The sequence below is a fragment of the Bos taurus genome, chromosome 14, assembly GCF_002263795.3.
Source record: "Bos taurus isolate L1 Dominette 01449 registration number 42190680 breed Hereford chromosome 14, ARS-UCD2.0, whole genome shotgun sequence".
Classification (NCBI taxonomy): Eukaryota; Metazoa; Chordata; class Mammalia; order Artiodactyla; family Bovidae; genus Bos; species Bos taurus.
In genome coordinates, this window is record NC_037341.1 from 62,094,544 (window position 1) to 62,108,976 (window position 14,433).

Genomic DNA, 14,433 nt, shown 5'->3' on the forward strand with positions numbered 1-14,433 from the left:
TCAAAATAATCATAACCAACATAACATTGGAAAATTGGAAAAAGGGAAGACAACCCATAATCCCACCCAGACGCTAACAGCTGTGTTTTTACTTTCAGTCCTCCCCTGTACTGCCCCATTGCCATGCGTGTCATTCATATTGTGTGTACATTTTTTACTTTGATTTTTCATGTAGGCCTTTTTGCTACATAGTCATCATTCTTCTTAATAGCCATAGGATAGACTTCTGGGGATCACCTTTATTGAGGTTTAATTGACATGCACTAAACTACACATGTTGAAAATTCATAACTTAGTATGTTATGACGTGTGTGTATATACAGTGAAATACAAAGGATACACATGTTTATTAACCTTCTTCCCTTCTTGGAATCCCAGTATGTAAAACTGATGAAAATTGAGCAGTGGCCCTAACCCCGAGCTCTGTCCACTTGTTGAAGTCCTCCTGCCTAATATTTTTCACCTAAGGCTATGCAGGCCAAATTTTGTGTCTGTGTTCACTGAGTACCATGATTTACCTGGTCATTCTTCTGCTAAGTGGGCAGTTATGCATACTCTAGTATTACCAATTCTCTCTGCCCCACTCCCCTCCCTTCCTACCCTTACAGTATTCTGTCTTATCATCCTGTCTTGATCGATAGTGAGTTTGTACCTTATTTTCTTGTTATTTAAATATATTTGCTAGGGAGCGACATGGAGCTGGACTTGTTAGCAGCAGCTGAAACAGAAAGTGACAGTGAAAGTAACCATAGCAACCAAGATAATGCTAGTGGGCGTAGAAGTGTTGTCACTGCAGCAACTGCTGGCTCAGAAGCAGGTATGTTACCTTCTAGCAGTTTTCTTGCTTATACTAAGGTTATGTGTGAAGAACTGGTTAAACTGTGCTCAGTACGATATTCCCAAGGGTGGCTAACCCTTTTTTTAAAACTTTGTTTCTCCAGAGATATTAGTGAAGAAGATTATTATTTCAGTGACTCTTTTTTTCTTTTTTCTGTTTCATTTTTATGATTTTTAAACAATGAATTAATTTTAAGGTTCATTGAAGAGTTCCAGAATATTTCAGTGATGGGTTTTGTGAAATATTGGACATAGTCTGGCATTCTGTTTAATATATTTTCCTAAATGAGGGGTACACTGTAATTTTAAATACAAACAAACTCACAGTGGTTTTGGTTTAAAAATTAAAAATTTAGGTGCAAGCAGTGTTCCTGCCTTCTTTTCTGAAGATGACTCGCAATCAAATGATTCAAGTGATTCTGATAGCAGCAGTAGTCAGAGTGACGACATAGAACAAGAGACATTTATGCTTGATGAGCCGTTGGAGAGAACCACAAATAGCTCACATGCCAATGGTGCTGCCCAAGCTCCTCGGTCCATGCAGTGGGCTGTCCGCAACACCCAGCACCAGCGGGCAGCTAGCACAGCGCCTTCTAGCACATCCACTCCAGCAGGCAAGTCTTTAAACTTGGTGTTCCTGAGAGAGCTTAAATAGGTTTAAAAATCACACGTTTTCCTCTGAAGAACAAATTAAATAATTTCATAATAATTTTTCTTTGTTTTGCTGAGTTCAAATACAGAATTATTTACTTATTGCTCATGGCAGGGTTTCTCAGTCTCGGCACCATTGCTACCTTGGGCTGAATAATTAATTTATGATCATGCCCTGTAGGGTGTTTAGAAGCATTCTTGACCTGTACTCATTAGATGCCAGGAGCACTCTCTCCCCAGTTGTGACAACCAAAAATGTCTGCAGCACTGCCCGTGTCTGCATAGGGAGGCAGTGGCAGAATTGCCCTAGGTGAGAACATTACAATATTAATAATTCTTACCTTCATCATTCCCCTCCCCAAATTAGTGTGGCTTAAAGGAAATGCTCATTTGCCATATTTACTAATATAATTGACCTTTTACTTCACGTATGTACGTGTTAGAGAAACTGTTAGCACGTGACATTAATTTATTGTGGTTGTCTTTTCTTTCCTGATAGCAAGTTCAGCGGGTTTGATTTATATCGATCCTTCCAACCTACGCCGGAGCGGTACCATCAGCACGAGTGCTGCCGCTGCAGCAGCTGCTTTGGAAGCTAGCAATGCCAGCAGCTACTTAACATCTGCAAGCAGTTTAGCCAGGGCGTATAGCATTGTCATCAGACAAATCTCGGACTTGATGGGCCTTATTCCTAAGTATAATCACCTAGTTTACTCTCAGATTCCAGCAGCTGTGAAGCTGACTTACCAAGATGCAGTAAATTTACAGGTATGAAACCACTGAAAAATTACTCATTCAGATATATTTTTTGGCCATCTGTTATGAGAATTCCAGTATGATGGGAGTGAATGTTACAAGTACTTAAATGTCTATATCATATAACTATCAAATTTAACTTTATCTGGGTAGTTTTAACTGTTTTAGTTTGGTCTTTGTAGAACTATGTAGAAGAAAAGCTTATTCCCACTTGGAACTGGATGGTCAGTATTATGGATTCTACTGAAGCTCAATTACGTTATGGTTCTGCATTAGCATCTGCTGGTGATCCAGGACATCCCAATCACCCTCTCCATGCTTCTCAGAACTCAGCTCGAAGAGAAAGGATGACCGCACGAGAAGAGGCTAGTTTACGAACCCTTGAAGGCAGACGGTATGAAATTCTTTGTCTGTTTAGACAGAAACCTTCTAGCCTAGAAATTGAGAGTTTTTTGATTGCCATTATATGAGACCCCACTCTGTTGTAAAGGAGGAAATACATGCCGTGTGTTACTTCTTTTAAATTGTTGTGTAGTTGAAACAAAACAAGTTATAATCCAAGCTGTTATTCAATTTTATGAGTTGTTTATATATTCTGGATACAAGTTCCTTATCAGATACAGGATGTGCAGAAACTGTGTCCTGTTCTGTGGGTTGTCTTTTCACTTTCTTGAGGTGTTCTCTGAAGGACATATGTTTTTTAATTTGGGTAAAGGCTAGTGCTCTTCATTTTCTTTTGCTTTTGGTGTCATTTTAGGCAGTGGTTCTCAAAGTGTGGTTCCCAGAAGAGCAGTATCAGGATCACCTAAGAGCTTGTTAAAAATACAAATTTTTGGTCCCACCCCATTCTTCTGACACTAAGGGCTGGGTCCAGCAAGCTGTTTTCACAACCCTTCCAAGTGATTTTGGTGGACACAAGTTTGAGAACCATTGTATCTAGGGAAGGAATACCTTCTGGCAATCCAAAGGACATGGGAATTTCTTACCTTTATAAATGTACAGTACTGTAAATAATACTCAGTGATTCTATTTCTAAAGTACAGCCCAGGCGTAATTAGCTTTTATTTATGGATAGTCTCAGTTTGTGATTTTGGATGTTTATAACAGTGGTAAATTTGATATTTGTGTTCTTTTTGTAAACATCGTGTATTTTTTTTATCCCTGTAGACGTGCCACATTGCTTAGTGCCCGTCAGGGAATGATGTCTGCTCGAGGTGACTTCCTCAATTACGCTCTGTCTTTAATGAGGTCTCATAATGATGAGCATTCCGATGTTCTTCCAGTTTTGGATGTTTGCTCCCTGAAGCATGTGGCGTATGTTTTTCAAGCACTTATATATTGGATTAAAGCGATGAATCAGCAGACAACATTGGATACACCTCAACTGGAACGCAAAAGGTATTCATACCTGCTGTGAAATTGATATAAGAAATACTTGATCAGTGTGATCTTTATTAGTACACTGTCTGATTTTTGGAGTAGGGAGAAATAGTACAGGAATATTTCACGTAGGCAGGTTAGCTTGAGTCCATCCAGCCTTTCTCTATAGCCACTCCTCACTTAAATTATGAAACCTAAGAATCCATTTAGGCTTTATGTTTGAGATAGTTTGTCCCGATTTGTTTATCATGTTTCTGAGTTTGTGTTAGGACTCAACTCTTTCGTGATGTGATTAGCCTTTTGCTTCTTTTGAGCCTATTTTGTAATTGTAGTACATTTGGCTGATCAGTCTGCCATCCCTAGAATCTGAAACTTTTATCACACTAATCAAAATTGGTTAGGTACTAAACTGACCTCTTCAGTATTTTGATACCATCTTTGCTCCTGTTCATACAGCATGAAATACTTCATGTAAAATGACTCACTTGTCTTTTTAAGGACACGAGAACTCTTGGAACTTGGTATTGATAATGAAGATTCAGAACATGAAAATGATGATGACACCAATCAAAGTTAGTGTACAGAAAATCTGCTAACCTACTTCAAGAAATGGCTGCCTCAGTATTTCCCCTTCAAGCTTTTTAACTTCATTATTTTCTGTCTGGGTGGGAATTTCTCTTTTCTTCTCTGTGTCCCATTTCTTGCGTTTTCTGTCCATTTTTCCTTATACGTTCTTGCATTAATTACTTCATAAATAAGAATTAATGAACTTTTTAATAATTAATATTTTTTCTGTTTTGATTTTGTATCTCTCCTTTGCATCTTTTATGTTTACTTTTACGTGTGTTGGTAATACATACATTTAAATAGAATTTTAGCAGAACTTTTGTTAATATTGCTGCAAAATAGAGTGTGTCAAGAAAATGGAACTCATAAATTTCATTGGAACTTAACAGTTAATGCAATTAAAAGAGAGAAAATATCCCAAATTTGAGAAATTTTGGGACCTTCTGCACTTTCATAGTTTTCTGATATTATTTCAAGTAGAATTAAAATATTTTTCTAGTGCGGCCCACTTACCTGTTATTTAATATCACCTTGTACTTTATTACTTTATTCAACCCTGGGAAAGACAGCTTTCCTTTAATTTCTGCTTTTTGAGAACCCAGCCATAGCTCACTGTTATTTTCACAGCATACTGTAAGCACTGACAAAAGTTTTATTCCTTTAATGGGAGTTGGTGTTGGTGGGCTGATTTCCTGTTGGGTTACTTGAGTTGCCCAGACATTTCTCTTTTTATCTGCTTGTAGAGGAAGCAGAACTTAGAAGTAAGCAAATGCTTAAATTTTAGCTCCTTATTTTCTCCTCCTTTTGGAGTCATCAGTGCGCCAGATCCTGAATATGCTCAGGAAATTGGCTATATTCAGGTCTGAATCTCCAGGGAGCTAAGAGGTAGATGTGGCAGGTGTCCACCCAATGCAAAATGGAACAGTATTTGTTACTGCTAATACTTTTTGCAAGTTTTTATTATATTGAAATACACTTAAATTTTATCACTGTAACCATTTAAAACCAGTATTTTGAATTACCACTTGAAAATATTAACACAATTTTAGACTGTTGTTTTTGAGTGACATTTAAAATTTTATCAAGAGATAATAGGATTTTTGGATTGAGCAGATGAAAATTCTTTTACCCTTCCCCAATAGGTAATTTTCTAAAAAAAACACATTTTATCTCTTCGTGTTTAGGTGCTACTTTGAATGATAAGGATGATGACTCTCTTCCCGCAGAAACTGGCCAAAGCCATCCGTTTTTCCGACGCTCCGACTCCATGACGTTCCTTGGGTGTATACCCCCAAATCCATTTGAAGTGCCTCTGGCTGAAGCCATCCCTTTGGCTGATCAGCCACATCTGTTGCAGGTGATTTAAAGGAACTACCTTAAGGTTTCTTTTCAGTTGAACTTATTTAAGTGTTCAGTGTAACTGTAGTATTTTTGTTAAAATTCCAGCCAAATGCTAGAAAGGAGGATCTTTTTGGCCGCCCAAGTCAGGGTCTTTATTCTTCATCTGCCAGCAGTGGGAAATGCTTAATGGAGGTTACAGTGGATAGAAACTGCCTTGAGGTAAGATAGTAAAAAATCATTGCAGTATGATGCTTGTAAGCTGAACACTTATCCAGGCATTCAGTTTTTTGGAAATGCATTAATTCAGAATATTGTATTTAGCCAAATAGAAGTATCAGAAATTCTTTCCTTATGAATTCAACAGTATTATTAGTCTGCTTTGAGGCTTGCTGTATGTCAGGCTAATGCACCTATAAAATGGTAGTTTCATTTTGTGCTTCACCTATTTCAGGGTCGTTTGTTGTAATGCTACTGAATATTTAAATTTTTGCACATATGAGCATATATATTGACTTGTAACTTTTCTTTTTGAATCTAGAATGGGAATAAATAAAGTAATATTAATAATGATACCTAATATTTGTTAAAAAATTCTATCTCCTGGGCACTGCCTAGACAGATCTAGTTTTTGAGCCTGAAATTACACTGTCCTGTTTCTCCAGTGAAAAAGTAATAACATGTTTAAGAGCAGGCATATAGAAGAATGGAATTGAATGGAATTTTCTTCATTATCTAAGTGACAAGGGAGGATCTGATGTACATTAAGACACTTAAGTAACCATAAATGTTATAAAGATGCGTTTTAAAGTTCTCTAAGGCTGCTGTGGTAAATGCATGGAATTGGTGCTCAGCTGTGGGAATCAGACAAGAAATAGGTTGCATCTTCCTAACTAGAAGTACCAGAAAGGGATTATTGAACTTCCATGTGATTTCTGTTGAATATTAGTAAGTTGAAAAGGACATTATAGTCAATTTGTTCTTAATGTCTAACATTTAAATGTAAAAATTCATAGGTTCTTCCAACTAAAATGTCTTACGCTGCCAATTTGAAAAATGTAATGAACATGCAAAATCGTCAAAAAAAGGAAGGAGAAGAACAGACTGTGGTGCCAGAGGAAGCTGAGAGTTCAAAGCCAGGCCCATCTGCTCATGACCTCGCGGCACAGTTGAAAAGCAGTTTACTGGCAGAAATAGGGCTGACTGAGAGTGAAGGGCCACCTCTCACATCTTTCAGGTATTTGTTAAGTGAAGGCAGTTTTTCTGTGCTATTCCTTTATGGCTACTATAATTTTTATAAGAGTTTTTCTTTAGGAAATTTATAATCTATGTATTTCATTTGTATATAAATAATAGGATGAAATGTTATTATTTTTGTTTCCCTAGTTTATAATCAGATATTTAAAATATTAAGTTTTCTGGATTTTGGGGGAGGGGGTTGTGACTGTTTTGTCACTGATTGGCGTTCTGATTTTCTCTGTTTATTGAAGAAATTCTGACTCTGTTTTTAATGTTCAGTGCTGAGTTAAAGTATATATCCACATCAAATTGCCAGTTACACGCTTGTTAGCAGGAGCTCAGATGTGGTGGTTGAGGGGAGAGGATGGCGTGTGAAAAAAGGAGTTTCTAGATTTATGACCTTCACATTTGCTTGGTTTCACTCCTTTACCAAGTTCACACTTAGTAATTCTCTTGTAAGAGGATAGGTTCTTTGCTTTCCCAGTAAAAATTTGCCCTAGTATATAGTGTGACTCAGTATGGCTCATCACCTAATGATCTGTTTAGTAACTGTTTTGTGCTCTTTGGTTTTTTGGTTATGTAATGTCAGGGTTTTGTTTTTTTTTTGCTTAGGAGGAGTTGAGCTAGTTTAGGAAACTATGTACATCATATATACACAGTCTAGCAATCTACAACCATAAAAAACAAGAATTATGGACTGAGATGGCCCCAGCTTCCTAGAGACAGTATGATTTGAACTGAGATGGTTAGAAAGTGTAGAAGCAGATAGACTGAAGGAGAGAACTTAGAGGTAGAGAGAGAAGCTATTATTCATTCTGGCTAGTGGTGAAAAAGGGACTGAAGTAGAATATTGTCTTTGGGGATGAAAAAGAAACCATGGGGTAAGAAAAGAAACTCATGAGGGGCTTGATCACTTTGGAAGAACCAAGGGAAGAATAAAATTTGTTGAAGTCTGTGCAACAGAAAAATAGACAGTACTTTTGAAGGAAATTAGGAGGCAGTGTCATTGCAGTGAAGAGGTCATGCTCAGTTTTACTAATCTTGAGTATGAGTTCAGTGTAATCGAAGTGGATATATTTCACGCAATGAAATTCTGGTCCATTGTGAAAGTTTGAACTAAAGGGGTCTGGGAATCACCCAGTGGAGATGGACACGGGACTTTAAGGAGAGGAGGTAAATTAAAGATGAAGATAAGGAGGCAGCCTGGGGATGTATCCTTACATAAAGGACAGAAGGAATAATAGAGTAAAAATGAGAAGTTCTGCAAGGAACAAGTAGTTACAGGAAAATTCGCCATTAGATAGTATGTGGTTATAAATTAAGATCTCAGAATATTAAAAGACCAAGTAAGTTACTGTTATTGACCAAAAACAAGGAAATTTTTAAGAATTGGCTAAACTGTTCTTCCTCTCCCCTTAAATTTCTCACAGGCCACAGTGTAGCTTCATGGGAATGGTAATTTCCCATGATATGCTGCTAGGACGTTGGCGCCTTTCTTTAGAACTATTTGGCCGGGTGTTCATGGAAGATGTTGGAGCAGAACCTGGATCAGTATGTATTTTGAACACTTTACATTCTATTCTGCCTGATAAGTACATATTCAGAGAATAGTTCTGTCATATATTTATGGGTTTTTTTCATTTTGTGTTTTTTTTTTCCTTTTCTTTTTAAAGATCCTAACTGAATTGGGTGGTTTTGAGGTAAAAGAATCAAAATTCCGTAGAGAAATGGAAAAACTGAGAAATCAGCAGTCAAGAGATTTATCACTAGAGGTAAAGGTATTTAGAGTTTCTTATAATATACATATAGTATACTATTCAATACTATACATGTAGTATTTATATAAAGTTTGAGAACAAAAATAGTAGATGCATACTATGCAATTAAAAATTTAAAGAAAATGGTAGTCACCGAATTTAGAGTAGTGGGTATCTCTGGCAGTTGGTTTCCCATTATCAATGTAATGAGGAACAGTGGGTTTGTTTAAGTATCGTGAATACACAGATTTAAACTGTTAATGTGCTTCATTTCATTGATGCTCAAACAGTGTTTTCTTTAGCTGAGAAAGTGAGACTCTCACTGTAGTGAGAGTCCATCCAGTCTTTGATATCTTCCCTACTATTATGTGTCTCATTTTCTGGTATTTTCTGTCACAGTCTTTAAATCAGCCATTCCTTTTAACAGGAAATTGTATTTTGAGATTATAATCTGGGCTTTAAATTGTTCACTGCCTATAGGGTTGGTCATTGTTTCCAGGCCTTTTAGTGGATAGAACTAGGAAATGCTTCTTTAAAAAAATAAGAAAATTATACCATGTGTTCACACTGATACTCCCATTTCATATTTAAGATTTAGAAATACAAGTTTTTTTTTTCACCCTTTAGTCTTCCTTTCTTCTGAACTGATAATATCCAGCTTTCCAGCAACACCGCTAAAATCACTCATTTGCTTTTATACCACAGCATGCAAATAGCAGTCTTAGAATCGTAATGTCAACACTACTACTAACAAAACGAGTATTGAAAATAGAGTTAAGATTTACTTGCAGTTTTTGTTCTTAGAGCATTTCCAGTTGGAGATTGTAGTCAAATTACATTGTTTTAAAGTCACTTGAGATGATTTCTGTTGTGTGGTTTTCGTACCTACCATCTTATTTCCACACAGTTAGAGTCTTGGTTCATTTTGCCTTCATTTTTTAGGGCTTGCTGTCCTTTTTTTTTTTTTAATTTTGTTTTGTTTCATAATGTAAAATATCTACAGTTGCAAAGTGAACTCTGTAGAAGAAGTTTATATTCAGAGAAATCTAGTTTACATTTCTATCTCTTTACTTTGGGTTCCCCCTGCCCCCTTTTGGGATTTTTTGTTTGTTTTTTGATCCCCCACCCCCAGCTTATTTCCCTCCCACCTTTAAAAAACATAATCATGTATATGTGTTCATCTCTGTCCCTCACTCCCCACTGCGAACATTACACCCCAAGTGAAATGTTACACATTTTACTCCATCTTGATTTTTCCAATTAACAGTATATCCTAGAGAGAAAATCGTGGCTATAGAGAGAGAAATGTTCTGTTCTGCTTTCTGTTTTCTAACTACCTAGTAGTCTTAGTACCACATTTTATGGCTTTATCAGTTTTTTTTTCAACCGGTGTCCTGTTGATAGACATTTGGGCTTGTTTCCGGTCTCAGTCTTTTGCTGTTACAAATAGTGGTGTGCTTTTGCTGTTACAGATAGTGGTGTGATGAATTACTTTATGTGTGTTTCTCTATTTGGCTCGCGTGTCTTTGAGATAGAATCCTAGATATGGGTTAGAGGGCATGTGTATATATAATTTTGTTAAATATTGGCAAATACTCCTACATAATGTCTGTGTATTTGTGCACTTTCTGCATCAATACAAGAGTGCCTGATTCTCCAAAGTCTTGCCAGCAGTTTGTTGTCAGATTTTTAGATTTTTGCCAATCTGATTGGCAGTATAATTTTAATTTGTATTTCTCTTATTTTGATCAAAGTTAAACATTGTTACATAGATTTCATGTACCGTGGCTGCTGCTTTTTCTGGTAACTATTATGTATGTTGACATATTTTGCCCATTTTTCCTATTGTTTTTTCCTCAGTTTTTTTTTTTTTTTTAGAAGCGCTAAGTGATACATATACACTATTCATGAATCTTTGTTGATAATAGAAGGTGCAAATATTTTTACCAGTTTGTCATTTTTCTTTTACTTTGCTATGGTATTCTATAGCAAAGGAATATCCTATCTTTTCTTTAAGGATTTGCTATGAAAAAAATTTCACACTTTGATCTATTTGCAATTTATCTTGCTATATCCCCAAACTGGATGAATTGCTGTGTTCTGGTAGATCTTTTAAGAAAATGTTCTAATTGAGTTAAATTCCATTATCTTGATTTAATGTAAGATATTCTTGTGTGATTTAGAGTCCTATTTGGAATATATAAGCTCTTGAGAACCCAGATACTTCATAGCTATTTCAACTGTCAAGGAAAAGCAAAAATTAGTTTCAGATTTTACACAGAAAAATGTCAAGGTGGTTTCCAGCACTGAATTTACTGCTTTTTGTTGAATTTCAATAGGTTGATCGGGATAGAGATCTTCTTATTCAGCAGACCATGAGGCAACTTAACAATCACTTTGGTCGAAGATGTGCTACCACACCTATGGCTGTACACAGAGTAAAAGTCACATTTAAGGATGAACCAGGAGAGGGCAGTGGCGTAGCACGAAGCTTTTATACAGCCATTGCACAAGCTTTTTTGTCAAATGAAAAACTGCCAAATTTAGACTGTATTCAAAATGCCAACAAAGGCACTCATACAAGTAAGTACTCTAGAGGTAACAAGCTCATAAAAATTCTTTCCTTGTTTGATTGAAACGATGATCATGGTTACATGTGTGTTTAGTTGGAGAAGTTTATATTTATTCTTTTATACTATTTTATTCTAGATCAATTACTTAACCTTGTTAAAACTACTCTAATTGACAGCTTACCAGTTGGCTCTTTTACTGCCACATTCATTTTCATAAATGGTTATGATTGTACGATTGAGTTTTTCATCTCCATTTTAATGTTTGGGAAATGGGAGGTTTAAGGCAATATAAAAATTCAAAGAGCAAACTGCAGGATTTCCCAATTAGTACAGATATTGAGAAGAAAATGCTGTTACCTAGAACAGTGCTTTTTAAAGTATGATTTGCACAGTTTCTACCAGTCTCCAGTGAGGTGGATTTTGCAACCAAAGGTAAATTGGCTATGTCACTAACTTCACTGTTTAATTGAACAAGACTTTGTTTTTTGGTAATAAGGTTTTCTATGTTAACATCCTGGTGCAAGTTCTAACTCCTGAATGATCACCACTTTGGGGTTAGGATTCTCACCTGATTTTCAAGATTATGATAGTGTATTTTAAAATGTGAAAACTACAAAAGGTTGAAACTCGGGGTTCATGTAAGGAAATTGTCAATCTCGTAGGTGAATGGATCCACTAATTGAGGGAGAAGGAGTTAACTAACAGAATCCTGTGTTTTATTAATACCTAGGCTATAGCTGTATCTTACTGTGGTTCTGTAAACTGCACCATAGAAGCTGAATGAGCTCTGGAAAGAATTAAGGATGAAAAGATGGGGGGGCGTACCCCAGCCTTTCATTATTAGTTTAACCATTTGACTTTTTATAGTCTTACAGTTTTTTAAAAAATTGTAAAATGTGAATGAGGAAACCTAGGAAGTCATGACATTTCAGAAATCATTTTTCTGCACAGTCATTAGGAAACCATACCCTGGTTTGCACTTAAGGTTTTAAAAAGAGTAATAGCCGAGTGTCTTTAAATGCTTTTAATGCCCAAAACTAAGAATAGAAAAGATACTCAAATATGTAAGAAATATCAGCATTGTTTATGTTGAAACTAACATAGTCCTGGTTGCTACATTTTATTTCACAGCTCTGACATGACAAGGAGATAAATTCATTCTACAGAATCACTCCCAACACTCAAAACCATAGGGAGAATAGCAGAAAGGCACTAACACAGATGCTAAGGAGAATGATCTTCAGTTGTCGTGTTCTTACTGTGTTGTCTCATTTCCTCGCATTGACTTTTAACATTTAAAGTAGTTGCATTTACATTCATCTAAACAAAGTGTATTTCGCTTTTTTCCAGGTTTAATGCAGAGATTAAGAAACAGAGGAGAGAGGGATCGGGAAAGAGAGAGAGAAAGGGAAATGAGGAGGAGTAGCGGCTTGCGAGCAGGTTCTCGGAGAGATCGGGATAGGTGAGGTGATTTTGTATCTTTTATTGAGTACCATCGTTTTGGAGCAATTGGAGCTAGGCCTGAAAATAAGAGTCTCAATTGTGAACTTTTAGAAAATGAAATTTAATAATTGGATAAGTGATGCATTTTAACTAAAATAGTCTAACCAACTGTTAACATGTTCTGCTTTAAAAACCCAGGGGCAGTTGAAATTACATTGGCTTTTTATTTATCACCCAAGTTCCTAAATTTGTTTTAAAAATTTTAGCTTGTGGCAATTGTATTATTTAAAAGGTTCAGTTTTTCACATGTTAGAATGAGTGGCATTTTACTTTTGTCTTAAAATTTCCAGGAAATATGGGTGGGCTCTTGACTTCTGGTATTTAAAGGTCCTGTTCTCTTAAAATCAAATTAATACATGCATTGCAGACTTACAGATTTTTAAGTGGCAAAATCTAGATAAATTTTATTTTCCAAGCATCATTCTTTTTAGGCATTCTTCCGCCCTGGTACCATAACTGGAGCTAACTATATGCTCTGGTTTCCCACTTTGTCGCAGTGATATTTTCCATCTTGCAGACAAGGGAAATGAAGTCATAGCTTTGTTCATCTTTCAGGGATTTTAGAAGACAGCTTTCCATCGACACTAGGCCCTTCAGACCAGCCTCTGAAGGAAATCCTAGTGATGACCCTGACCCTCTGCCGGCACATCGTCAGGCGCTCGGAGAGAGACTTTACCCCCGTGTACAAGCAATGCAACCAGTACGTATGGCGTGCTTGGCTACCTCTTAACTGGCTGTGCCATTTTAGGTTTTGAATTAAGGCTGATATCTTAAGAAGTTGTCAGCTACTGTGATTTGAGGACTGCCAAAAAAGGAAGCTTAGGAGGGAAAGAAGCAACATTTACTGGAGAGTAATTGTATATAGCTTGATGTTTATTTTACTACATATGCCAGGTTAACATTCTACCTAATAATTTCCTTTTATGCTAAGGAATTGTCTGTGCATTGTATTTATTTGTACAAATTACTGTTGCTTTTTAAAGCTAACTTTGTTATCAGCTTGTAGCTGGAACATGTTGAACAATGTCACTCCATAAATATGACAGGAAGGTTTTATTTTGAATGTTCTGTCAGGGGTTTCTTTCATATAATATGAAACATAATCTAGTTTTCATTTTTGTGTTTGTACATAACTACATGTACATATTAGAGCAAAAGAATAATAAAACAATAAATAAGTTACATTTCAGTAAATCCTTAGCCTTAAGTATGGGCATCTTTTTTCTTTCTGCTTCTCCTTCCTTCACTTCTTCCCTCTCTTTTTTCCTACACTAAATGAAAAAAAAATGTTTCCAGGCCTCTGATGAAGAAGGGGGAAAAAAGGACCTTGAGTATTTTTATGTTTACTCATGAATATCAGAAGTCTTTTAAAAAGGCTTGTCAACAAATAAATATTAAACTAGCTTTAATAAGACTGCTAATGCATAGACTACTTATTCCTTACCAAAGTTTTCTATAATTAAGTTTCTAATCTCATAAAATAAACTCATGTGTTGTTAGTTCTAGTGACATCTTTGTAGATATCTGTCATTGTTTTCTACATGGAGAATCTGTTGCCTGTAAAAAAGGAGTTTTACTTCTTCTTTCCAATCTGGATTACTTTTATTTTCTTTACTTGCCTTCTTGTACTAAGTGGAACTTGCAGTACAATGTCAAATGGGAAGAAACATTACAATTCTCATCATCAAGTATCATGTTAGCTGTGGCCTTTTTCATAGATGTCCTTTATCAGGTTAATTAATAATTTCCTTATCAGGAAAATTAATGTCTCCTCCCTTTCTCTTCTTCATAGATTCCACTTAGAAAATATTTTGGAAACTTTTTAGTTTGTT

The 14,433-nt window shown here is 36.0% G+C and overlaps 1 protein-coding gene across 3 annotated transcripts in view; it reads left to right on the forward strand.

Annotated features, from left to right (window-relative positions):
* The window catches only part of UBR5 (ubiquitin protein ligase E3 component n-recognin 5), a 139,010-nt gene that overhangs the window by 106,635 nt on the left and 17,942 nt on the right, over positions 1–14,433 (forward strand). For 2 of the 3 annotated variants that reach the window (XM_005215567.5, NM_001192417.1), the window contains exons 37-50: positions 686–817; positions 1,194–1,451; positions 1,988–2,256; positions 2,427–2,638; positions 3,412–3,642; positions 4,123–4,196; positions 5,376–5,548; positions 5,638–5,751; positions 6,546–6,766; positions 8,199–8,319; positions 8,442–8,540; positions 10,865–11,108; positions 12,449–12,560; positions 13,157–13,301. In XM_005215567.5, the coding sequence (XP_005215624.1) occupies positions 686–817; positions 1,194–1,451; positions 1,988–2,256; positions 2,427–2,638; positions 3,412–3,642; positions 4,123–4,196; positions 5,376–5,548; positions 5,638–5,751; positions 6,546–6,766; positions 8,199–8,319; positions 8,442–8,540; positions 10,865–11,108; positions 12,449–12,560; positions 13,157–13,301 (2,405 nt within the window). Of the gene's footprint in view, positions 1–685; positions 818–1,193; positions 1,452–1,987; positions 2,257–2,426; positions 2,639–3,411; positions 3,643–4,122; positions 4,197–5,375; positions 5,549–5,637; positions 5,752–6,545; positions 6,767–8,198; positions 8,320–8,441; positions 8,547–10,864; positions 11,109–12,448; positions 12,561–13,156; positions 13,302–14,433 lie in introns of all 3 variants that reach the window. The other variant, XM_005215566.5, reaches the window with a different exon arrangement.